The sequence below is a fragment of the Parambassis ranga genome, chromosome 21 (genome assembly GCF_900634625.1).
Source record: "Parambassis ranga chromosome 21, fParRan2.1, whole genome shotgun sequence".
NCBI lineage: Eukaryota > Metazoa > Chordata > Actinopteri > Ambassidae > Parambassis > Parambassis ranga.
The window spans coordinates 2,546,366-2,572,936 of NC_041041.1; the positions used below are offsets into that span (position 1 = coordinate 2,546,366).

A 26,571-nucleotide genomic window follows, 5' to 3' on the forward strand; every position below is an offset into this window, starting at 1 on the left:
AATAAAGCAAGTCACGATAAAAAACAACAACAATAAACACAATAAAAAAGAAAATTCATATATGTATTTTGTTTGGCAGGATTCGGAAATTTGATCTAGTTCTCTTTGAATAAACACAGCATAGGCAGTGTCAACAGACTAAAATGATGCCTCTGGTTTAAACTAGGTCTTCTCTGTGCCACGTGCTGTAGATGTTCATCCTGTGAGGTCGGCTGTGGTTTCATTCAGGTGTTGCTGCTGCTGTTCTCAGCTGTCATTTTGGAGGAGGCGCCGGAAGTATAAAGATAGTCCTTAAACAGGCTCATCACCCGCTTCTTGTAGGTCTTAATGGCAAAGAAGTAGATGACTGGATCCAAGCAGCAGTTGAAGTTCATTAAAGAAACAGTGATCTGCAGGGGGGAAAGTGGGATTTGAGATAGAAGGCAAAAAGGTTCGATGTTTGACATTAAGTTTAAAAGTTGCAAATCTTACCTGTAAGGACACTTTAAAGGCCCTCAGTTCGTCACAGGTTGGCTGGTGGTGTATCTTCCTGGACATAAACTGCATGACGTTGAGGTGGTAAGGGCTGAAGCATGTGATAAAGGTGAGGAGGATGAGGAGGATGATGGTGTTGGCCTTGTGATTTCTCCTCAATCGACCAGTTATGGAGTTCTGCTTGGCTGCGGCGCGCAGTTTCAGGTTGATCTTGGCGTAGCAGCCCATGATGATGGTGAGTGGGCAGCAGAAGGAGATGGTGCAGGCCAGGAGGAGGAGATAAGGGGTGAAGCGGGAGCCTTCGAAGTTAAAGTACTCCATGCAGGTCCGTTTCTCCTGGCGCTCGTGCAGCATGCTACGGAACAGCAGAGGAGCTATCTGCAGGGACACTAGAGCCCAGACCAGGAGGCAGACCCTGCGGACGACCTTGATGCTCCGCAGACACTGCAGGCGGTGTGGGTGCACCATGGCTAAGTATCGGTCCAGGCTGAGGCAGGTCATGAAGCCAATACCTGGTGCAATTATAGTAGATATTAGCTTAGAGGTAACACATGCAGAAAAGAATAAGAGAAATATAGCTCCATGAATAAACATGTGGTGGGTACAAACATCCTCGTATTACCTGCATACGTGTTGGCAAAGAAGAGAAGTGTGGTCAGCTTGCAGAGAAGGTCACCAAAAGGCCAGTCATAGTGGCGGATGTAGTACGTAATTCTGCCAGGCAGCGTCAGTGTGAACAGGCTGTCGGAGAGCGCCAGGTTGACCAAATAAATAGCAGTGGAGTTGAACTTCTGCTTTCTCTGGCAGATAACATAGAGAACCAAAGTGTTGCCGAACGCACTGATGATAAAAACGACTGAGTAGAAAATGGGGAAGAGGACCACGGCAGCTCTTTGGTAGACAAACACATCACAGCTGCTCTGGTTTGAAGAGTGTTCAGCTGGTCCAGAGTCCAGGGTGAGATTGTCAAAAGCCATCCCACCTGTTACCCTAAAAAAAAAACAAAAAACACTGTGACAAACCTACAGGCAGGAAAGTGTTAGGAGAAACAATGCTGTACTGTAGACAAAGACCATCCTAATGTAAGGTACCTACAATGAGAAAAGGAGTCACGTCCTGAATTCACTGTTTCTGGGTCTCCTGGTTGTGACTGTAATTCAAGCAGTGATGTTTGAAATATCTTAGTGAAGGTTGTGTGAAGGGATCAGATCCCACCTCTCCTTTTTGACATCATCCTTCTGTCAGGGACTGTCACTGTCGTGCAGCAGCAGTTAGTTGATGCATCAAAAACACTCATCATTTCAGATCTTCAACTGACAATTTTGAAACATTTTGTGCATTTTATCCTAACAATATGTATATTCATATGGAAATTGCTGTGTAAGTGTTGCATATTACAGCAGCACAAGGATTATTCTGTAGTTGTCTTTTTTATGCTGGTTTACCAGTTTTTATTATGTCTTTTCCTGTGACCAAAGGCGTTATATTTTTGTCTATTGATCACATTCTGGTGTAATAAATAAACCAACATCTTCCTGAAATATGGATTGTGGAGGTTTAGTATACAGTTATATTTGGCCATTACATCTGAAAAGCCCAATGCTTAAAGCTTAGAGTTTGCTGTGGAAAACTGCATGAATACAATATACCCTGGGAGATGTTGATGAAGATTCTCAGTCATCCAGGTCATATTCGTAGAGATGATTGAAGCAAGGCAGCTGGACACAACAACTGATGAAGCTGCTTGGATGAGCAGCGAAACATCTTCAAGAAAACTCTACAAGTCCTGATGCCTTGCTTCAATCATCTCTACATCCCTGGGAGATAACCAGGACTGTAGCAATGTAGAGATCATGTCAAGGAACTTGACATTTAGTGGCCCTCTTCTTCTGGTTTAAAAATGGACAACCTCCCTTATAGAGCTGAATTCATGTTTTTGTGGACTTGTGTGGGTGACACACATCCACACATCCACATTATTTACATTACAAGTTCCTGTTTAGGGATCTGGGGTACCTCAGAGACCTATCTTAGGTCCTCTGTTGTTCTCTCTTTAATTGGTATATACATATAATATTCAGATTGAGTAATCAGTTAGATCTTTATGCAGACATGTCCATATGGACCCAACAATACTAAAAAACACATTCAACACTGTTTGATGCGTTTTGGTGGTCAGAGGTTCACACAAATTTCACCACAACTCAACACAAATTCGATCTTGCAGGTTTGTCTTGATGGGGTTTCTTCAATTTAGACAACAATAACTTTAAGAATAAGTTAAGGCATTGACTTTTTATATCTAAAAGTATGAAATTAAACTTCACTGTGACATAATAATGTTAAACTTCTTCCACTTCTTCCTTTTTCACCACATACAGTACATGAGGTGATTGGCAAATCTATGGCCTGTAGTTGTGCATTCATCATAAGTCTGGGCACTTTACGCTTGTTCAAGCATTTAATATGAAAATGAGAGCCACAGAGAAGGGATAGTAAAAGCTGGTTTTTGTGTTGCTGAGTTCTTTCTAAGGCAACCAGAAGAAGGCATCAAAGTGCAGCAAGTGCAACACTGAAGATTGCAAAACTACAAAATGCAACTGTCAGAATATTCTAGTACAAGGCATCTCTGCCTCTCAGAGACGATGTCTGAGCACTCCTCTACAAGATGTCCATGCATTAGACTTAAACATCTGTGATTTATGGTGGCTGCAGTTTAATAAAACAGTACACATATTTGCACCACACTGCTTGCTGCAGGTGCAGCATGCTTTTTCAGAAAGGTTAGATGTAGTGATAGAGTGTGAGGTTTTATAATATGCTCTTGCCACTGAGGTTTTTTTTTAATCTTGTAGCTGAGGCGAAAGCAGGCAGACCTGAGGTGGCAAATGATGGAAGATACAGAAGGAACATCAAGTTCTGCTCGTCAAAATCCTGTGATGTGTGGATGAAACAATAACAGTCTGAAGAATGTCACATCTACATATATCACAACCACCAACCCCCTAAAAAGATTAAAAACGTGTAAACACTTTAAACTGAAAACAAAAAAAAACACATGGTGTTAAATTCTGAGAATAGTTACAGTGGCGGCAGTGTGAATCTGCTTTAGTGAAGGCAGACGCAGCAGCTACGCCGCAAATAAAAGCGACTGTGTTCGGTTTCTAGAGCTCCAAATAACAGCCTGAAAGTAACTGTGTGAAACTTCAGTTATCTACTATTTACACTTAAGGGCCATCCAATAGTTAACATCACCGAAATGGTCTACAGTAGCAGCTAGGCTGTAAAACATTAATCTTAAGAATGTGTGTGTTTCAACACAAGCATGATGTATACCTCATACCCATTCCTATTTTTAACACATGGACACTGTGGAAAGCAAAAAAATGCTTTGTATTTTATTAAAAGCAATAATTATACTGAAAAGGAGAAGCTTTAAATGTTTGCACTCGACACACGTCTACTTACTACTTTATTGTTCCACACATATCCCCTTCCTCCCAAGATAAGCATCATGTTTTACACCCTGCAGCCCCCAAGATAACAGTAGTGCGGTAGAAGCTCCAGTATCTCATGATGCTCGCCCACCAAAGCTTTGGCGTAATTGAAATGGATGGCTGCTGGATAGGCAAAAGGTCACTAATTGTCACCAGTCAAATGTGGTTATAATACAGCTCACTTGGGTCACAATAAAAGCTTCATGTAGACGATGTCACCTGCAGGTTAGGAGCCTGCTGCACTTCAGGCCTACATTTCATGCTCCATTAATTCTGTGTGCAGAGTTAAACATCTCATCTCTTAACGCCAGGCTGAAAAATGGAAAAGACAGACGTTTGGTGAGGCCTCGCTTGGTGTCCCGAGGGTCTCTGAGTGTTAAATACAGCAGAAGCTCAGGAAGACATGGAAAGAAGGAGATGATCATCTCTGCTTATGCAGTCAGCCTGCAGACTCCCTGAAATCTGCAATGACACAGTGAGGCTTTGACTACAGATGACTACCGCTACTTTTGAGGTCCTAGGGTATGTTGCTGTTGTTACCACTTTTACGATGATGAGCTGTGACGTACACTGACCAGTGAAAGCAGAGCGGGGAACAGTTGTTTAAAGCTGGTCATACATAGCGGAACTTCTGAGTCAATCCACTACTCTACCAATAATGTGAAGTAAAAACCCTCTCTGCACACAAGCATGCACTTCAAGCCTTACTGCAGAGGGTTGCATTTCTTTAAGCATGAAGGGAGGGGGTGGCCTTGATGCCAGCGTTGCTGAACCATTTGTTGTATCTGTGAAAACAAAGATCCCTGAACTAAACTGTGGCATCTGCTAAAGTTTGATATAGCTCAATTTATTGGCCAGGGAGCAAAGAACTCTGGGATGCTGGGGTTAGTTTTTACTCTCAGATGACTTCTGGCTGTCACTGCCCAGTGATCCAAATCATTGTAGTCCAGGCCATAAATATATTGCTTAAAGTCTGGCAAGAGATCACAAGATCTTTTAGGACAACTAATGTCGTGAGAATCCAGCTGCTTAGCCACACTTTCACATCCTTGTTTATTGCATCAGCAGATCATTCTGCAGGTCAGCTGAAAGCCATTTATAAATATACATGAGACTATACAGAAGTGAAGAAATGTCCTTTGGGTGGTCCTGTCTATCAGCTGCATAAATGTCGAAGCAAAAAAATAAACAAAAAACCTCCACAATTGGTCAATAATACATCCACCATATATGTGTTATTGACCACTTATCATTGACCACACATGGTTACATATATGGAGGTATAAGATAAGATAAGATAAGATAAGATAAGATAAGATAAGATAAGATAAGATAAGATAAGATAAGATAAGATAAGATAAGATAAGATAAGACTTTATTAATCCCGAAGGAAATTCTTGTGCCAGAGACATATAGCCCAACATCATCTGATTATGGGACCAATACAGCTGCAAAAGTCCACAGCATCACCCAGAAGACCAGGATTTGTGTCTCCCTGACACCGCAAGCTGTTTTGTTTTTAGTCACTATTAACATGGTTAAGGAGCATTTTCACTTTTGGTTGAGATTGCACTTTAATAACAACTGGTTAATATATCTGTTGATGCTCTCATTCATCCAGGTCATAGTCATTTCCAGGAGTTTAAATCGAGGCAACTGGACTCAAGGATTGTTTTTTGAAGACGTTTTGCCACTCCATCAAGTGGCTTCTTCTGCTACTACTCTGTTTGGGAATCTGAGTTTTTTCTGTGGGTGGAACTTGCAGGAACTCACATGATAGATCCCTCTAGTTGGTTAATGGTCGGTTAACAACCAGAAACTGTCTGGGAGTGAAGTCTGCTAGGAAGGGATGAAGGGACAGAGCTGTAAACAGGTGAGAGCTGATGTCTCAGCCCTCCTCCTCTGTTTAGAGAGGGTTTTTTCAATTTCACATAGATGCTTCTTTGACTCCTCTTTCATACCATCTGTCCTCCCTGTCTAGAAAAAAATCATAACAATAAACGTATTTTTCAAGGATAACCACATCCTGCTGCATTCGCCTTTTTCGGCTATTATCGCAATGGATCCCTATGAACACATAAAGATGTGGTTGAAAACAAGGACTGAAATATCACCCTCATGTTACATTCTCCTGCTGAAGACAGGCTGAATGTGTGTCATGAGGTTTTGATGTCCTGAAAGAAGAAGCATGTTGATTGTGAATGAAATCGGGCCGAACACTGAGCCCTGAGGAACCTCACAGTGCAACATAACGATTATTGCAGCAACCCCAACCCAGAAAGTTCTGTCAATGTCGTACAACCTACAATTGGATTGGATGCTGCAAGGACTCATTAGACCATCCTAATCTACAGTTCACAGTGACCTGGTTAAGGTGCAAACTTCTGGAAAAATCTCTGCAGCACAGTTCATTAATAGCTGTAATAGCTTTCTTTATTCGGTTAGTCATTTCTTACGGATACTTGTAAACTTTATTTAAGAAAGAATTTTTCTAAGTATCTGATACAAACCAGTGGACGGTATTCTGTTTTAAACCATCCTAGTTTATGTATTGCAGCAGCAGCATGAAAAGTTGTAGATGGTAGCGTGTAGTAGTAGTGTGTTTGCAGTTTTCTGGGTTGATGGGTGTGTGACATGAAAGGTCTTAGGAAATTGAAAGTGACGACCCAGCATGGAACATGCATGGAAGTCACTTCTCAGAAATGTGACCTTTTTCTGGTTGTTAAGTCAGGGGTGGGCTAGAAAAAGGAGGGAGGAGAGGGGAACAAACTGATTCGAAGAGAATTATACAATAGTCAATGGTGCAACTGCCGCCCATAAAAGAACACCCCAGAAGGCATATCGTTTTAAAGGCACCCTCATGGTGGAGGGAAACCAGTGGTGTGTTGGTGAGGCAAACTGGGAATGACTTCTGGTGTCCACAACATGTGTGGAACAGCCAGCATGGTTCCACAAACGGTGCCTAACCAAATTTGGGATGTTTTTTGCTGCCAAAATGAATTGTGTATGAAACTTCCCCCACACACTTTAAACTTAAATCTACTTTATTGAAACCGACTTCACTGTGCTGCTGTTGACTCACTCTGCAGCAAAATAAAAGGACCACTAGTGATGGACAACAACTTTTTAGAAAAATTATGTCTTTAAACAAACATAAAAATGTAAAAAAAAACTCCTTTGTATAAAAATGTGTTACAAATTTGATGTTGCTTTAAAACCCATCACCACTAGAGGGAGTGCAATCACTACAAATCAGGAAAAATGAAAATAATCCAGCATTGAAAAGCAAAATTAAATTTAAGAAAAGGTTTGAATTTTTAACAGATTTGACTTTTTAAATGAAGTTAAAACACGTTTGTCTGCATTTTACAGTTATTTTCAGAGTCGGTGTAATAGTGTTAATATTGCGTGCTCCTGTGCATGCGTGCATTTGTATGTGTGAGTGTGTGTGTGTGTGTGTGTGCATAAGTAGACTGCTGGACATACCGCAGGGGACTCCTGCATTGTCAGGGGGCCTCATGTGGCTCGTGTCTGTTCTCATCATCACCATCTCCCCCCCCTCATGCATCAGCCGCCGCCGCCACCACCACCCGCCCTGCTCGGGCCCTGTCCCCTGTTCCTCTGTGCTCGCGTGAAGACTCTCCCTTCACACTTTGCTTCATGTTTGTCACCTTTATCGCTCATGAGCTATTTGTTGTTTTTACAGTAAACACTTTTAATCCTCACAAAGTGTGTCTGTCTGTGGGAGCAACACAAGTTGAGGCAAAGAGTGAAGCTGCGATGAGTGTGAATCACTCTGATATGCTGTCACAGGTGTCTTTGGTCAGCCTGCTTAAAAACAGTGCTTTTCATTTCATTTTGTTAATCGAGCATGTCACAGTGTTGACACTATAGCAGGTTGTTAAAAACACACACACCACCTCATTGTGCCTGGTGTCCATTTGAACTGCTCGTGACTTCACACCCATGAACATGCTGTGAATTCCACCTTTCTCCCATATTAAGGAACATATCTCATACTACATAAGCTCATCAAGTTCAGCACCCAAACCACAGCTGGTGTGCTCGAGATTCAGTGTTTCCTTAATCATTACACTTTGGCTTATGGCTGCATGTTGACACTAAGGAAAACCACTATTACAGTTTGCAACAAGACACAGACAAATCCACTTTTTAACCTGGATTCTACATGTGTTATAAATATCAACATGCAAAAATTTAATTTAATTTAATTGCATAAAAGTTACATTAGCATTATTTTATTATAGTTAAAATTAGATGCAAATCAGTCTAGAATTCTGTCAAATATTACACATCTGCTTTTTTAAAAAAATATGGAAAGGTACAGAGAAGCAAATCTTCAATGGTAAGTAAATATAACACTATAAAAGCATTTATAGTGCAAATATAAGCCCATTCATCAAATAAAGTGATGCTGAGGACAAATGACTCTCTGTTATTTATTTATTTAAAAACGCTATGATTGCAAAAAAATCGCAAAAATACAAATATCATATGAAAATGCAAAAACTGTGTAGTAAAACAGTACAAACTATAACACGTGTAGACAAACACAGACTATTAAACTGTGCAGTAGGAGCGGTTTGCAGTGTTCTGTCAGCTTTTGTACAACACTGGACAAAGAGATGAGAAGAGATGAGAGAGTCCAGGTGGACTCTGGCCTGCAAATGGTTCAAAAAGGAGGACCAAAGACAGGCAGACTCTTTTTTTCTAGTCTCAGTCCGCACACCTTAAAACGTAGCGTGTTGGATCTCAGATTGTACGTTTTTCTTCTACTGCTTCCTGCAAGTTAACATCAACCAAGCAAGGTGTAAAATGTACATTTATGACATCTTTAACCTGAGCTTGTTCTATATTTCAATGCAGCATGATGACTTTAGATTATATTTCATTAAAAATAATGTGATACCCGACCACTCCCCATCCTCTCCACGGGAGAATCAGAGGCCAGCTACACTACAGCATCCCTGCGGTGTGACGGGCTTCACTCGGAGACTTTGCCAATACAGAACCTCACAAAAAAAACTCATCTGGTTACAGTGTGGTTTAGGGTGTTTAGTTTATGCTGTGCAGCTGAGCAGCACCATCTTCAGGATCTGCATTGAAATGATGCTGAACTCTGACCCTTGCCTCTTTCATTAATACACCTTTCTAAGCTGCTACCTTATCCTCATTATCTCTTGTTGCACTCTTTCTGTTTTCCTACTGTTCCATGCATTGATTTGTCCAAAGAAATGTGTTTAAGTGAAGATATAACTTCTTAAATCTACACTTAACAGCAGACTAAACAGTGTGTAAAGATGCAGCTAACTGTAAATTTGGTTCTTCTTCTGAGGGATGTTACATTATACACAGGGCTCAGGTTGTGTTTGTAGCTTTGTTCCACGGTCCGTGCAGCGGCAGGTTTTCAGGTCATCCGAGGCCATGTGCATATTTTGGATTTCATCTTGGCTGTTGTATTATTGTTTTATTCACAGGGCACGGACTAATTATTTCAACAGCTCTCTTCATTGGGGAGCAGACTGACAGTTGCCATCATCGGAGTGATCAGTCTGTTTCTTGGACTCGGCTGAGGCTATTTGATGTATATTAACAATAATTGGTGCCACCGTCACAATGATGTTTAGTAAACCTTTGTGCTATTTTCCAGGAGGATGCCCATGAGGAATTTATCAGTGTAAGCTGCTCGGTGTGCAGAGACGCCTTTCGGAGTCAGGGCAGATGGGAGGACCGCAGATCAGACACACTAGATCTAATCATCATTATCACCTTAAAGGACGTACAGACTTTCTAGTTGTCTCTTGTGATCAGCAGATCAGCAGACTGATAGCCAACACATACACACCACTTCTGTACGCTGTGTTTAATCATACAGGGATGTGGCATTTGTTATTTATGGCCATAGAACGTAATTTATCATGCAATAGTGACATGGAAGTGGATATATATATATAGCTATATAGCTGAAGTGGCAGCAGAAAATACAGTTTCAACATGTTATGAAGTCATTTTTGAACAGATCCCTTTTGATTATTCAGTTAAACTTTTTACTGCTTGTCAACTCTAACACGTCTTGTCACGCCGTGTCATTCTGCGTGACAAAGCATGACTCAGAATTTGTGCTTCTGTTGTTGTGTGACTCTGTGTTTAAAGCACAAGTTAGTTCTTGAGCTTCCCTGTAATTCTGGCAGCCAGCAAGGTGGCGATGTCTCCAGTTCCAGCATCTAGCAGCGACTCCAGCAGGTTTTGAGTCTGCCAGATTCTACAAGTGAATGAGAGGCAGATGTGTGGTGACAGCACTACGCTCATTAGGCCGAATCAGTGTCACACTGTGACAACTGGCCAACTTGAGGCTTCTCTCCTCGTCACTCCATTCAGCCAAGACCGGTTCGGACTCTCCCACAACTAATTTGAGACCATTAACTGTTCTGGCTTCTCTCTTTTGCCTACAACAGAACCTTTTGGGTTAGGTTTGGTGTCGGCAGCGCTCACACACACCCATCCCCTGCCTCCACCCCCCCAGCCCCCCCTCCCCTCCCCCTCCAACACCTATCTTTGATCCTGGTGGTGTCTCTTTGACTCTGACCACTGGTCAACCCTTGGTCCCTCTATCCCAGCTGTGTGGTCAGTTCCGGCCCCCTCTGGGCCTCCGTCCCTAGGCTGAAGTTGTGATATCTATTTCAGTCCACCAGAGACCAGACAGCCGCCACCGTGTCTCCAGAGAATTCCCTGTCCAGCGATTACTGATGGTTGCACTATGCTCATATGCTTTAGTATCTCCCGTGTCCAAACTGCTTAGCATCTGATGGGTCGCTCTGAGCCATTAGGGCCAGTTTGCAATTATAGATGTGTGGCTGCTGGACACAGAAACAGATGTGCTTTGATCTATTTACGGTGGGCTGGATGGGGGGGTCATAACAGCTTACTTCCATGTAGCTCTGACATCCCTTGTCTTTCAGTTCACTTGACATGCACTTGTGTTTTTCAATCAGCGCAAAACTTTAGTGATGAATGGGAGAGAGAGCAGCGATAACAGCTGCTGTGTGTGTGTTGCTGTCTATAATCTGCATGTGCCGAGCGTTGTGGAGGTGAGAGCTTGTTGAATGGAAAGTCCTGTTGCACTAAATTAAAAAAGCACCTAATTCAAGCCCCATCTGTTAACGTGCCAAAATTCACCAACGGGCAAACTAGTTAGTGTTGCGGTACATTTTTAACGCCTTGTCTGCTTTTCCCCCTCCTCAGATTGAAGTGCTTTGGGTGGTGAAAAATGGAAAACAAATGTTCTGTTGACAGCTTTCTTATGCCCAGGGTGTGTGAGTATTTATATCATAAAGGTGCCAACACATCCTGGTTTTACAGGCTGACCATCGCTGGCGGGGGAAAAGCAAAGCAGGGGGGGCAAAGGGGGTGGGGGGGGGGGTGGTGGGTTATCCTGTAGCTCATTGTGGTAATTACTAGATCAGTGATGAATAGGCCTTGATAAGCCTGTGACAAATTAGCTTACAACTAAGTCTGCTGTGGCGTGAAATTCTTATTCATTTTAAAAGAATTTAGCTTTATGAAAGTCTACAAATGGAACCTGCTGATACCACACCAGGTCCTGGTGGGACTGCAGTGCTGTCTGGACCTGGTCTGGTTTGGTAGCTCAGTGTGAATGAGCATTCCTTCCTCAGTAATATTCATTTCTCTCTCTTGTCACTTGTCTTATTGTCACCACTTTGCTTGTATTAAAAATTCACGGGTCACTTGTACCGTATGGCATTTAGTGCTTGTCTGCAGCGTTCTGCATGCCCATGCTAACTAGTCATTTGTGACCACTTTTCACAGCAGCAGCAGCAGCAGCAGCAGCAGCAGCTTTAGCAGCAGCGCCTTGGGCGAACTGTGATTTCATAATACTATGGTGTCAGTGGCGAGCCTGATGGGCAAATGGTAATACTCCACTACCAATATGAATAATGAATAAACTCATATCGCTTCATAAATCAGGAGGGGAGGTGCAACATATGGAGATAAGCATGCATATTCATGCCACTGGGTTTCGCTGTTGAAAATGAAAGCGAGCCACGTTTTTTTTAAAGTGCTACAACACTCCTGTATCCTGCATGATATATAGCCCGCAGCATGCTATGGGAGCCACTGTACCATCACAGAGGTGCATTTGACAGAGTGCACAGAGGGAGTGCAGCGTTCACATTGTGCTGTAAGCAGGTCTGTCCTGAGGTGAACCATGTGTACACAGCTTTAGGTCCTCTCTGATGTAGGTGTTTCTCAGTCCACCAGTGTCGTGTTGCAAGGCCACCATCCCGCTGAGGGGAGAAACCATGGGAACATTTGTTGTTAAGCCATGAAGGAGTCATATAAAATGTGTAAATGATTGAAAGGCACCTGCAGTAATGTGATTGTATTTAGGCCAAACAGTCCATTGATCACACACAAGCTGAATCCGAAGAGTGAACCAGAAGTTAAAATTCTGAGGTCTGACTGGACCTGCTCATTAATTTAGTTAAATGAAGTGAGAGAGGGAGAATCAGAGTGAACCGAACAGGGCCTTCATTTCCTGTGATTTGCGTGCAGCATATGTCTTTCCCTGTTGTTCCTCATAAAATGTTTTCGCTCACTCCTTCCGTCTCTCTCTCCCCTGTTTTGCTGATGATTGCTGGGTCAGTAAGTCGCTGGTGCATTGGGTCAGGGGGCGCAGTCTGGTTGTGTCCACCAGCTCTGGGCTGCGAAGGCTAATGCCTCCTGACACTCTCAGCTCCATCAGTCCTGGCAGCATCATTTTAGTAATGCAGAAGTCATCGGGGCCTGGGATTGCGTGAGGGCTCTCATCTGGAAACCCAAACAACCTTAACCTCATTGAAAACCTCTTGATGAATACAAAAATTAATGAATGGATTAAGTTGTTACGTCGTCTCATTGGATTACAACGTTAGTGTGTTTTTCAGAGAAGAAGAAAAACCGCGGCTCTGGTTTTTTTGTGAAGATTTATTTGCTCATGTTAAAGTCCATGCGCTGATAAACAAGTTGTTGTAATTTTAAGTTCAAAGGCCAAAGTTTAATCTGAATTGTGCAGCCTCTTTAGCTGGTGCGCTGGTCTTTTCCAACCACAGTCCACTTCCCTTATAGGCACTCAACTGAATTGTTGCTTAACCTGTGCAATGACCCTGCCACATGCTATCTGCACCCTTCTACCCCAGATCCACCACTACACTATTCCCCTTGTGGGCAAAGATTTTTTTTTTTTTTTTACTATGCGTCAACCCGAGCCACATACTTGTAAAGGGAAATCCATAAACCTTGTGTTAGGGCAGAGAAAAAAAGTCAGCACCAGTGCTTACTCATCTGTTAAAAACGGAGTGATCTGCAAAGTTTGTATGAGAGGGTTTTTGACGGTGCCCTGCTGCTTTGTCAGTGCAGCACATGCTGCAGGCACTGGCATCCCCTATTGCCTTCCAGGTCATTGGCCAGGCTCAGCAGGAGGTGGGCTTCTAGCCCCATGACACGTCCCTGATTCACAGCTGGATCCGTAACAAGGTATCATAGCAAATGAGTCGGTAAAACATCACTGGTTTGAAGAGCATGAAAAATTGTCATGATATCATTTGTAATTCTCGATGTGGACCGCCGTTGGTAGGAGAGAGAGAGAGAGAGAGACGGAGAGTAACAGAGCTGGTAATGAATGGGTTTTTATTCCTCTTCACCATCTCCACCAGGCTCTCCCTCTTCTTCCCTGTGCCCCACCCTCGCCACCTCACCACCCCACAGCCCTGACCCTCAAACCGCTGCCTGAGGGGGGACGATCCAAGCTAATGTAAAGAGGCAACAATTAAACATCTCGTGATTCTCAGCCAAGTGGCTTATAGGTGTTGCTCTCTTAACATGAGAGCTTCATGACACATTGTCCAGTTCTTAAATGTGGATTTTGGTCCTCATTACACATGACTCATGATGAGAGGTCGTGATGTGTCAGATTGGGCCTGTCCTGGTGAGTTGTGGTGATGGTGGCGAGGTTGTCTCGGGTAAATTAGCGGGAGGTAGTGAAGTGGTGCCAAGTCACAGAGATAGTGCAGCTGCTGTGCGTGTAATGTAGTGCGTGATGGCCTTTTTTTTTAAAAAAAAAACAATATCAATTTTCATTGATCTGTGGCTTCTAATTTAATTTTAATCAAATAAAAAAAAACAAAAATAACTATATGATCATATATATACACTTTTATTTTTAAAATATTGTTGAAATGATTAAAATATTAAAGGTATTTTTATCCTATTATAAGATATGTCATGCCTTCAAATTAGATGCGTAACCATTCATGATCTTTAACCTTTCTATGTTTAGAGTACAGTTTCTGTGTGAGGCTGTGTGCGGGTTTGATGGATGCAAAGAATGGACAAACATCAGCTCCCTCTAGAACCACAATGGAGACCTTGGATCTAAATGTCATGGTTTCATAACGGATACACTGACATTTGTGTGATGGGATTTAGCCATGGGTTAATATAGCCATTGCTGGCACACTGCATTGATGTCCATCTCACTTGGGCTGTGAAGTCTATCTCACCATTTTTTTTTTGTTGGTGCCCTCACAGAGGTTTCTTTCAAAGGGATGAATTGGATTCTATGCTGGTTTAAACCAATTATTTTATCAGGAAAAAAAACTGTTTGATATGTAGGTTTGTTTTATATGATGTTAATGTGCCTCAGGAGCTGTTCAGATCATTGCTTTTTTTTTTTTTTGGTGAGTGTTGGGTTGAGGGGGTTGAGGGGGTTTGGGGGGGGGGCTGCCGGGGGAAGGCGGGCGATCAGCATTAAAATCAGAGCCATGTAAATCTAATCAATTATACAGTTTTTCAGATAAAATGTTGGTAAATCAAAACACATTTTCCAAAAGTCACAGTATAATGAGAAATGTAAATTGGAAACAGAAACCATTTGTTTATTATAAATGCCAGGGTGAGGTGGTGACTTGCCATCCATAAATTTTGTTATCCTTTCATATTCCTTTTATCTATGACTACAGCTTTGGCACTCGTTCAAGATTTTAATGAACCCAGACTTCTGAGGCATCAAGGCCTAGTGATGCATTGTCCATTTGGATGGGGGAGTACAGAGAGGGGTGGTGGTGGTGGGGGGGACAAAGGCAGAAAGCCTCCTCCTTTGACATAATATTTTATATTCTGTTGCCTTACAGGGGGGTCATTAGGTGATTCAACAACATAACAGACTGACAAGAATAAACACATATTCAGCATATATCTGGAATTAAAAATCAGACTGATGAGCTTGTGCACATGCTTCTCTCTCTGTGTGTGTGTGTGTGTGTGTGTCAGAGAGACAAGGGGTGACTTGAATCAGAAAATAATTTTCTGAGCTCCATGAGGACACAGAGAACCCCCCTGCTCTGGCGCGACCTGGTGTCGGCTGCTTTCTTGGGCTCAGAGGTTCCTAGGGGAGACCAGAATGGAAGTTGAGCATCTTGCTGTGATCCAAAGAAAGTGTGCCAAATGCTATCAAAACTGGATTAGTAGACAACAATTGTGTTCGATGAACAGAAGGGGGAGGGAAAGAAGTAGTTTCCAAGTAACCCATGGATGGAATTTTTCAACTCTATTGCTTTTTTTTTTTTTTTTTTTTATCTCATGTACCAATGGATGTGCGCATAACCCCTCTTTGTTGACGAGGACGGTCTTTGAGTGTGTCTACATGCTCATTAGTGTCCCCGCTCTGTGTCTTATCTCAGTTTTTGTCATATTCAGAGTGAAAATGAGACGACTGGTCGTTCAAATGACTGTATATTGTACCGCGCTTTGATTTTGGACAAAGAATCTGAATGAGGACACAGTACCAAAACTCCAACCATAACCAGGATACCATCACACATACATATGAATACACCACCTAGGATATGTTAAACACAGCTGCAATATTCCTTTACATCAATAGTTCCCATCTTTGCTGGCTTCTAGGCCATTTAAGGTGAAGCAGTGTCTACAATTAACCATTTATTTCACTTACACTATGAATAATAATGTATATTTTTAAAGGTGTTTTATCACTACTTCACAATAAAGAGAGAGTCCAGGTAAAAGCATCGTCTTTTGAAGCGATACAGGTCAAGACTTTCATATTTTCTCAATTTCCTCAATCCAGTCTTATCCCATAATGTACAATAGTCAGGTGATTTTAAATGGTTTTGTGCACAGTGACACATTTTAAACTAATGCATTTAAACTGGAATTTAGTTTTTTTCTCTAGTGAAATATTGAAATTGAAATATTTAATTTATTGTTTTATGCAGACTGACATGAATCATTGTTTGACAGCAAGCAACGACCGTATGCTGTGTTTTTTGTTTTCTTTGTGGAAAACAAAATGCAACCTTCATGAAGCACCTCACCAAAATAAAGCATCTGTGGCACAGTGTGGATGCAAACATGGGAATCCTTGGTGAAGGTCATCTGTGGGTTGGATGCATCTATAACCCTTCCTACCTCCTAATGTGGAGTTTTGCAGCTTCATACTATGAAATGGACGATTCATGTATATCTGCACGTGTCAGTGTGCACGAAACAATGGAATTCATTATACATATTAAGTTGTCAGGATGGCCGAGCGGTCTAAGGCGCCAGACTCAAGGTGACAAACCTTCCGGTGAATGGGACTTCTGCTCTCCGAATGGAGGCGTGGGTTCGAATCCCACTTCTGACAATACTTTTGGGGCAGCAGTGGCGCAGTGGTATAGCAGGTTTGTCCAATAAACTGGAAGGTTGGTGGTTCGATCCCAACTCCTCCCTAAGTCATTGTTGTGTGTCCTTGGGCAAGACACTTCACCCCATAATGGGATGGGACTCTGTTGTACTTCCAGTAGGTTTAACATGACCCTCAGCAGCACTGCAGCCACTGACTTCTGCATGTAGTATTTGTTAACCCATTTATGTGCACAGGGAAATTGTATTATTATTAATTATTATTATTATTTTAACGATAGTTATATCACATGGTATCATTGGCTACACAGGACATGATTCTGTATAAATATGGTGTTTATCTTTTCAAAATAATGTCAGTAATTTGTGTTTTATGTTTTGTTTTGCCTTTTCTTATACACACTATTTTCTTATAACTACATTTTCATACTGTGGCAACATCACAGATCACAAAACTGCTTAGCAGCTAACAGTGTAAAATAATACTAGGCCTACAAAATATTTAAAGTTCTTCAGCAAGGATGCTAATATCTATATCTCAGCTCCAGATAATGTTCTTACAATTTATTATACGATTAGCACTATACCTATCAAGTTCCACCTATATATTAACACATAATAATAATGTGTGATTCAAAGGTCTGTCTAAACTCCCACCCTGGACCCTGGACCTCACTGTTTTCTGAAACACTTCAATGTAATTATTGTAAATTTTGCTTCATTGTGATAAATGATGGCACATTTTTCCATTATATTCACCAATTATAAAGTACAGTACGTCCCGCTGCACATTCACATTTAGACACAGGCCAATGGCTGTCTTCTGAATGCTGACATTTGGAGCAAATCCCCTGCTGACTTAATCATGGCAAATACTGTGTGTCATTTGTGCGCCACACTCGGACCTGGCTGATGGTAGTGGTAGTAATTCACCACTGCTGTGAGAGACGACTCCTGGTGTGACCTTGTGCTGAATCTCTCTCTCTCTTTTTTAAATGTCTCCATGTTATAAGGTGTCTGAAATATCTAGAAATTGCTAAATTTAAATAAACATTTCATTTGTTTTAATTTGTTTAAAGTTGTTTCACTCCTCTGCTCTTCATACAAGCCTCTTATTTGTGTGAGTTGTAACTCTAAGGACCCGCCCCCTTCTTATTTTGTAGCCAATCACATGTCCCGGGCTTCACGTGGGAACTTCTTATGGAACCAATCACTCCCCTCTCTGTGATTACGTCACCGGAAAACATGGCAGCGCACATCACCAGAGCTGTGAAACAACTTGTCCCACGGTAAGTCATGTTTTAATGTGTTTGTTTCCTCTTTTTTTGAGGATTTTCTTGTGTCTCATGTAGAAACGTTTACCTCGCAACGTTTCGCGACGTCAGGTTTGTTGAAAAAGTTTCGTAATTATCCCGCTGCGGGTTACTGTCACTTGTTTTTCTTAAAGTGGGGAGAAGTGGAGCACTCTGCAGCTGTGTTTCTAGGGATTTGTTTGTTTGTCATCACGTTGTGTTTGTCGAAAATAACCCCGTGTTGTTGTCTTCGTTGTTTGCATGTGTGGTATTTGTTGTTGTTGAGTGCGAGAGATGAACTGTTGTTGCTCTTCACAGTGCTCCAGTGATTCAGAGCCAATGGAATGTAAAGGAATAACAAAGCTGGAGTGTCATGTCAGGAAAAAGGTGCAGATGTTGTAAGTTAAATGTTTGGCAATTTCGAGGAGGCAGTGTCATGACCGTTAGCTAAAGCTGGCACCAGCATGTGGTTAGCCTAGCTTAGCATGCAGACTGGTAGCAGGAGGGGAGAGCTAGCTTGATCCTGCAGCTTCCAGCATTTCTGTGTTTGCAGTGCATCACATCACATCAAAACAGTTTTGTTCTGTCAGAAACTGGACCTATCAACATGGTTTTATGGAGGACTTTTTGTCAAAACAATTGTTGCATATTGCTTCATCTCCAGAGAAACACAGGTTACATGGATTATATAAAAAGCTCATTGTGATGCGGTTTTAATGTCGGTGTGGTACCTTATAACAACTGCTTTGACTCTAGCCTGTGCTCTGTATGCTTTAAAGATGGAGACAAATCAGTAACATTTCTGTAGCAAGCAAATTTAAAACAACAGTTGGAAAACAAGATAACATCATATAACCACCTTAAAACCCAAGGCTGAGGTGCACATGGAATAAAAGCAGCTCTCATAAGGGTTAAATGTCAGTTCCCTCTATGCTTCTGTTTGGATCTAGGGACAGCCAGAAGAAAGCAGTCAGCAAAAGAGAGTGACCTAGATGAAACGTGGTTGAAGTTGGAGAGATGGGTAGGCCGAGGTACGTATGACATTTATACCAAGACCGATGGCAGACATTAAAAGGCACCAGCTCCAGATATAACCAATCAATAGCCAATGCAATGAGATCAAATTAATTATCAAATTATCCATTATCCTTTTTTTTTTTAGCTTTAACTCCTGACAGTGTCTGGTTTTTCTTTGATCGTGTCGTTAAAGCTACATACTCCAGTAAGAGGGTCAGTTAAGGGGTGGCACCTAAGTTGTATTAGAGAGTCTGTACTGATGTTCCTTAGTATTCCAGAAGTACCAGGATGTACATTTGCAGCCCTGTGATGTAGAAGGCCTGTAGCAGAAGTTATGTGGAGGCGTCACTTCCCCTGCAGAACACTCCTGCCTCGTTAGGTGGCAAAACAACCATCAACTTCCTGCCAGTAGGGGAAACTGTGAAAACTAAAACGGATGATTATCTGCTTAAATTAAAGGCAGCTTGACTCGACAGTGGTCCTCAAAACTTGGCAATAAACACTGAAGTGTCTGGGAATTTATAAAATTGTATTTAATTAATTTTAATTTTAATTTAATTTATTAAAGGCTGCAAAAGCCTTGAAACTAAATAAATATGTCAGTAGCCAGTGTAGAGGATCATTGTTCTTTTTACTGATGACAGCCTTACTAATAATGAATATTCATTCATTTCAACCTTTGTACAGGAAATATACATGTTTCATCATTACTTAGAACATGACAGTGTTCATGTCAACATTTAAACGTGGAAACAAAAATGAGCATTTAACCAAAGTGGTGTCAGGTACGTCAGGCTGATGTTTCAGCCGTTTCTGTGAATTGCATCAATCCATTTATTACTTCTCTCTCAGTTCTTCACCTTTTTAGGTGTGTTTTTAATTTGATTTGTTTGTTTGTTTGCCACTAAACTTTTTTTTTTTAATTATCTGCTGAGTTTATACGCTAGCTCAAGCAGAAATGACCTTTGTACTCAGCAGCTGCCAAGAAAAAGGTCTGTCTAGTGTCTGTATGGACTGATTTAGACATTGGCATTCTCACATACAGCTATTCCAGGTTAGCAAGTGCTAATGTAATGTTATTAATATAGGTTGCCGTGTCACTTGCTGTACATGCGGAACTCGGAGTCAAAGCCATGATTAGACCAAATCAGTAATTGAGCCAAACATAGGCCGATTACATGGTTCAAATCCTTTATTTGAAGCAAAGGTCAGTGGTGTTCTGAATCTGAAGGATAGGTAGACCTGTCTGTGGTTCCATATTACGAATGTGGCCACCTGTTTCAATTATGAATAGTGTGTTTCAAAAACACATTACCAAATATATGAGCCAAATTTCCAAAGAAACCAGGTCTGCCTAACTTTGAATCTGTCTGAACATGCTGATGTTTTTCCACCATTTTAGTTTTATATGCCACCAACATGACCAAATTAACATAACATGAAGTCCAGCTTAGGCTGGACGTACTCGGTGCTGCCATAGCAGCCATAGAATATAAGTATATGATAAATCTTTTATAATATGTTGTATTGTCTGTCAGGGATTATCCACCATAAATCAGTGTAGTGCTGCAGATACTCGTGTGCATTATCCCCGAGTGCAGTTAGGTCATGAGAGTCAGTGACAGATGGTTAGAAGTCAAACCTTTGTTGTCACGAAGGTCTCGTAGGAGGTATAATGAGAAACTTCAAACAGTTTGCATGTAAGAACGTAAGCGGGTTTAATATTCGAGTAATGTGTCTGTTCTGGTCAACAACATTGTGACATGTGGCTCTAATTCAAGGCGCATGAATTTCCAGAGGCACAAAGCTGATGATCCTGCCAAATTAGAGTGTGAAGTGACTGTCACGCCAGTCGGGTGTGTGTTTGTGTCTTGTCTTTTTGTGCTTGTGGGGATAACCTGAAATATTGTCTCTGCTTTTGTCACTTTTAACTTGGCAGCTCACATGTTCTTGTAGTTTAAAAAAAGTTGTCACTATAGATGTTTGAAATCATTTTTTTTGACATGCAGGGACGGATGTGTACAGCATAAACATTTAACCATTTTTTTTTCTGGGGAGTGGTACGTTAATGGTTAAATGCAGCCCTCTCAGATGGCTGGAAGTAGGAGAGGAATGTGTGTGCTTGTTTTATGGACAGCCTAGAGCCCTCGCCCTGGCATTGGCGGCAGACTGCTCTTTGTCACAAACACCCTCGTGTCAAAGATGCAACAGCATCCTGGAGGAAGCATTGACTGCCGCTATGAAGTCGACAAGTGATGAAAGTAGCCTAGAGGTTGTCAATTAAGAAAGCCAAGGCCTGGACCTTATAAGTTAATGGGCAGTTTCCCCTCTCAGGGCCTGCTAGGGCTTTATAGCACAGCTTATAAAAACCCTAAGTGTAATGCACCCCTATAACGTTTTCAATTAAGAGAAGGGGCATAAAACGGCGCAGACACTTGGCAGTCATGCTAGAATGTTTATAAAGTGGCATTTGGCATAAATTGGAAGGGGGGAATTTTCAATTGCCCCAGTTGTTTCAAGCAGCAGCTACTGTGCAGAATTTTATTTTGATGGCACTTCATGCTGACTGGAAGCATTATAGACTTCCTGGTGTCTTCCCATTACCAGTTCTTTCAGCTCGGTCATATGGATGCACAGCCAGACGTTTAAAAGCCCCTTCTTCTCAATTATAAAAGAGATGAAAAACAAGACAGCTTGAATATACATGTGTAACATAAATGCATTACAGTAAATGGGCTAAATTAAAATCATCAGAGGAATTTGTGTGTAATGCAGTTAAAGAAAATATAATTGAATAATTATCGGTGAATATAATTTTAGTTGGGAATGCTATTAATTCTTAATGCTTAACACAACTCTCTGCTCATCTGGTGTCCTCTGTGGCTGAGCTTTCTCCGGCTTCCGGTAGAAAAATAAATGAGTGTTGAATAAACACCAGAGTGTTGACACCTCATTTCCTCATTGATTGGTGGTGGAAGCTGAGCTTGAGGTGTGTGTGTGTGTGTGTGGCCATAATCCAATCAAGCAAGAAAACAACCATGGGGACTGTGTAACCAAATTCTGCATTTATGAGAGGGCTGGCAGGTTGACCAAGTAACCTCAAACCTTATGCCTCTCTTCAGCTGTTTAATGGTTTATCTAATCTATTCCTGACACATTCTTGGCCTTCATGTCACAGCAATACATATATGGCTTGGATAGTCTTGAAAAATATGTGAATGTAAGCTGAATTAAACACAATATGCTACACACATACTGAATCTACACCTTGAATTCACCAGCTCACACCAGTGCACTTTTTTTTTGAGCCAAGGAATCAATAAATCGCTCTATTACCTGTTGTTGACCCAGCTAAGCTTGCCTTTGAAATCCGTTACACAGCATTAAGTTAACACATGTTGCTGTGTGAAAACAAAGCTCTGGTGACTGGCGTGGGGACCAGCTGAGTAAACAGGGTTGAAGGAGCTTTGAGGGATGTCAGAGAAGAGAAGCCTACACTTGTCCCAGCCAAGGTGGATCCATACGGCCAACAGATGGATACGTTAACCTGTATCCCCCATTGAGGAAGAGGAGGGGGGGAAAAACTCAACCAAAACAAGTGTCTCTGCTCTAGCACTGAAACCTTTGATCAACAGCACATCTTCGGCTTCGGAGTAAGACTTCTTACGACCCCGGAGCGCACATGGAATTGCATCTGTATAAACACGGCCAGGGAGGAATGTGTGAACAATGCAACAAAAGAATTTTGTTCTAGAAACATGGGGTGGACTTGGCTAACGGGTGGTTTATGTGGTTAAGGGTTTGAGCGTGGTGGTGGGATTGAATGAGGAGCTGGGGAAATGGTCTGTTTTTAATAACAACACAAGTGGGGGAAGCTTGTAGTGTTGCTTCATAAGGATATTTAGGTAGATGGTATGATATCGTGGTCATGGGTTTCTACAGTGTAACTCAATCTGTTTACATATTATACTACCTTGTCAAAGTGCGGCCTACCTATCACTTATTTCCATGCATTTACTGTAGGTATGACTAACAATTTCTAATAAAGCGCATGCTTGCCTGGCACAGTTTAGCCCCTGTAGCAGTCAAAGTGTGTGGGCAGGATATTGCTTCCAGGTTTGGAGTCAAAAGTCTATCTTTGCTGTTAAATAGAGACATATTTGTATTCAGTTTATGACTCGGGAACTTGTAGCGGTATCTTTGTACAATAGGTAGTTTTTAGTGAAAACTAAAAACTGTCCTGTCCCCCCTTCTTTTTCCCCTCTACCACAGTGGTATTTTGGTCTTCTCACGGCACTGATATTGGCTCATTGCCATGGTGATGGTCGGTTAGTTCCAGGGCGATGAGGTGTAATTTACCCAGCATTTCCTGTCTGATACACAGCACCCTAATGAGTAAGAGGCCTGCTTTTATAGCAGAGTGTTTGTTAACCACGGCTCAGCAGGAGGTGTGTGTGTGTGTGTGTGGTGGGTGTTTGTATGGGCTTATGTGTTTTTTGTCGTTCGCTTTTTGCCATCCTGCTTTAACATACATGTGTACACCTATAGGTGAGAGTATCTGTAACATTACATGGGTCCATGCTGGGGCCACATGGCTGCAGTTCTTGGTTTAACCCCTCGGTGTCAGTGTTGACAGTGTGCCTTCTGATGAGGTCTCTGAGAGCAGCCTGTGATATTTTTTTTTTTGTTCTACTACCAAGTGAAGCTTTCCCTCATTTAAAAAGTCCTTACATCGTCACCGACAGACTGTCCAGGAAGCTTTGTTATAGAATATCAACGACACGTGATGAAGTTGTGCTGCAGAGAGAAAGCGATTCTTGTTACCCTGTGAACAAATGTTTATAAAATGATCATTAAACGATTAACCCAAGTGCTCAACGAGCAGTTAAATAAGTTTGGACGTAAAATTGATGATAAATTTTAATAAGTTTTTTTCCTCTTCACATCTCTGTTGTCAAAATTAAACAAGTTCTCTGTCAAGTGATTAACTGTGAGACATTGCACGGGCATTGTGATGCCCATCATTCAGTGTTGACATTTTACAGACTTAATGATCAGTGAGTAAATTTACATTCATCAGCTGTAACCTTTAACTCTTCAGCATCTGTTATCCTGTTACTGCTGTCACAAACAGAGTTCCTTTTTTGTTATTTATTCAAAATACCTTAGTTACTGAGCTCTACATATTTTTCCATGGTGCCACAGTTCTTTGCAGTGTCAGTAGTGTAAGTTATATAGCTATGGTCATTAAAACATGACACCCTTCTGTGAAGATGAGCTTAAGTACTGGGCTAAATTATAGAAAAAAAATTGTTCTATCAGGGAGTAAAGAATTCCTTTTGGTATGTTGCTGAATTTGAAATGGGTCTATAACTTTTCATCACATCACTGGCACTGGTTGCAGGCAGGCAGCCTCCTGTTAGCACTACACTTCATTAGAACCAGGTTTCAGTGGTACCACACACATTCAAACAGCAGGGCCATCTCCTGAGCATCAAAGGATGTTTTATACAAAGGCTTGTCTCCATGTCTGTCTTCCTGTCAGTGTCTGCTAATGATGCATGCTGCACACGTTTTTTTTTTTTTTTTTTTTCCCCCTCAACGTTGACACCCTCCTCTCCCCATCACTCATTCACACTCTCAATCTCTTAATGTCTGATTTAGATTCTCCTCTCTGTCCATTATTCTTGTGCTCTCTCTCTCTCTCCCTCCCTCTGCCGTTGGTGGTGTTTGTTTGGCTGGTGGGTTTTGTTTGTTTATTGTTTCCAGATGGCAGACGCAGACTTCATTTGTGTGGCTTTCAAGTTCCCAGAGAGCTTTTTACTGCCTTGGCTCAAGCGCTTATCCTGTTTCCTTCAGCCAGTCTTTATGATGGGCCCTTTTATACGTAGCAACTGGAAACAACTGTCACTACCAGTCTGCATCAGAGAGAAAGTGTCTTCAGATCGATGTGAGGAGTCGATCTTCAGATGAGCACCATGTTTTCTCTTCACAGACTCTGAACTTTACAGGCTTCATCGTGGAATTAGAGGCATTTCACTTGCATCACCAGTGTGCAAACGCTTTGTTGACATGATGGTGAGGCAGCATGTTCACAGTAGTGATGAAGCTGGTAGTGTTTTTTCCCCCCCCCTCTCTTTCAGGACCTTGCTGAGTCTAGTCTGGGCATCATTAAGCGCTGTGACATCACTTATTTACAGGAACCCAGGAGGGCAACTCGCCCAGTAAATGTGGGGGAGGACCAGTGCGTGTCTTTACTCATCGGATGCGGTTTTAAGACGGGGCCGTAATCAAAGCTCACAGCTATATAAAAACCCACCCCTTCTCCTTAAGGAGGCCTTTTTCTTCTGGCTGCTGCTGAATGAGTGATTACCCTGGCATTCCGACCTGCCTAATCCCATTTCTAGCAGTGGCCAATGCTCTGCATTCACTGACCTACCCCACAAAACTAGTCACTGAAAGGAAATGTCAAACAGTTTGGCCTTGTATTCCTGTGAGGTAACAAATAACTTGGCCGAGCACTCGCAGCTCCTCGGCTAAAAGATTCCAGGAAGCCAGCTGTGTCACTGTCCCTTTTCCTTCATCCATTGAAAGTCAGCGCCCGTGTCTCAGATGACATCATGATTGCTTGTTTACTGTCTTCGTGTGTCAAAACAAAGGTTCTGTATATGTCGCAGTTGTTGGCACAGTCGTCGCGCTAACCCGCTTGTGACCCCGCACGAGGGGATCGGAGCTGAAGTGTGAGGAGATCCGACTTTAATGTTCACGTAATCAGTGGTGTTTGTGTTTTACCACCACTGAGCGCCTGGCTGGTCGGCTAATCTCATCAGGGTTTGGGCTCTGGTTCTGGGGTGAGGAAGAGGGCAGCCTAGCATGACCCATATCCGTGTGCCAGAACGGCTACAACGCTCCGGCTCTGCTGTGCAGTTCCATCAGAGTTTACTATGAGGCCTTTTGCCAGGGTGTTTACTACTGAGCTGTCTGGCACAACAAGATAATGCCTGTACTAATGCCCTCTAAGGACACAGCCACTCTCATATAGGAGGGTCTGCTCTTTTCCATCATGCCAGGCTCTTTGTAACAAGTATGCAATCATGCTGAGGAGCTGCGATCAGAGTAGTGACACGTTTGTAGACAGACTTTTTTTTAATAAGGTGTCATCTATACATAGGGTGTGTCAACAAAACATCACTAAACTTTATTTATGCAAAACAGAGTTTGCAGTTTTACTTAATGGAACAAGTTAAAGAAGCAGATTGTTACCTTTTCCTACTCAACAAAGTTAAAATTACACAGCCCCTTTGATCATCGTCTTGTGTGTGCATCTCATCTGTTTAGCCTTTAGCAGTCTATAAAAACTTCAGAGTTCTCCCTGAAAGTGTTTGTGCACCCACTTGCACAACTTTTTAACCATTTTCATAGAAGCTTGCAGCATTAATACAACGCTGTCCTGTGTAACACCATACCTGCTTAGTATTCAAGTTTAATTGACATGTTGACGTGCATTTAAAGGATATATATATAAAACCCCATTTAAACAAAAAAAAAAAGGATAAATCTTACAT

At 41.9% G+C, this 26,571-nt stretch overlaps 2 protein-coding genes and 1 non-coding gene across 6 annotated transcripts in view; 2 read left to right on the forward strand and 1 right to left on the reverse strand.

Moving 5' to 3' along the window:
• Positions 1-26,571, forward strand: part of clybl (citrate lyase beta like) — a 78,742-nt gene that overhangs the window by 12,385 nt on the left and 39,786 nt on the right. Inside the window, exons 2-3 of one of the 4 annotated variants that reach the window (XM_028393028.1) lie at positions 17,861-17,986; positions 18,308-18,387. In XM_028393028.1, coding sequence (XP_028248829.1) covers positions 17,861-17,986; positions 18,308-18,387 — 206 coding nt within the window. Of the gene's footprint in view, positions 1-17,860; positions 17,987-18,307; positions 18,388-18,939; positions 19,021-26,571 lie in introns of those variants that run through there. The other 3 variants (XM_028393031.1, XM_028393032.1, XM_028393030.1) reach the window with 3 other exon arrangements.
• Positions 81-1,451, reverse strand: LOC114425985 (G-protein coupled receptor 183). The gene is made up of 3 exons (XM_028393034.1): positions 1,097-1,451; positions 472-986; positions 81-389 (listed from the first exon to the last, which is right to left on the reverse strand). Exons 1-3 carry the CDS (start codon positions 1,449-1,451, stop codon positions 225-227), a joined length of 1,035 nt encoding a protein of 344 aa, XP_028248835.1. The 3' UTR covers positions 81-224.
• On the forward strand, positions 16,589-16,698 carry trnal-caa (transfer RNA leucine (anticodon CAA)). The gene is made up of 2 exons: positions 16,589-16,626; positions 16,653-16,698. It is a non-coding gene; the product is annotated as a tRNA-Leu (tRNA).

Coding starts and splice junctions, on each gene's coding strand:
- LOC114425985 (XM_028393034.1), bottom strand. CDS start 1,451: ATGGCTTTTGACAATCTCACCCTGGACTCTGGACCAGCTGAACACTCT. Junction 987..1,096: donor CTTTGCCAACACGTATGCAG/GTAATACGAGGA, acceptor TAATTGCACCAG/GTATTGGCTTCATGACCTGC. Junction 390..471: donor CCTTTAAAGTGTCCTTACAG/GTAAGATTTGCA, acceptor TCCCCCCTGCAG/ATCACTGTTTCTTTAATGAA.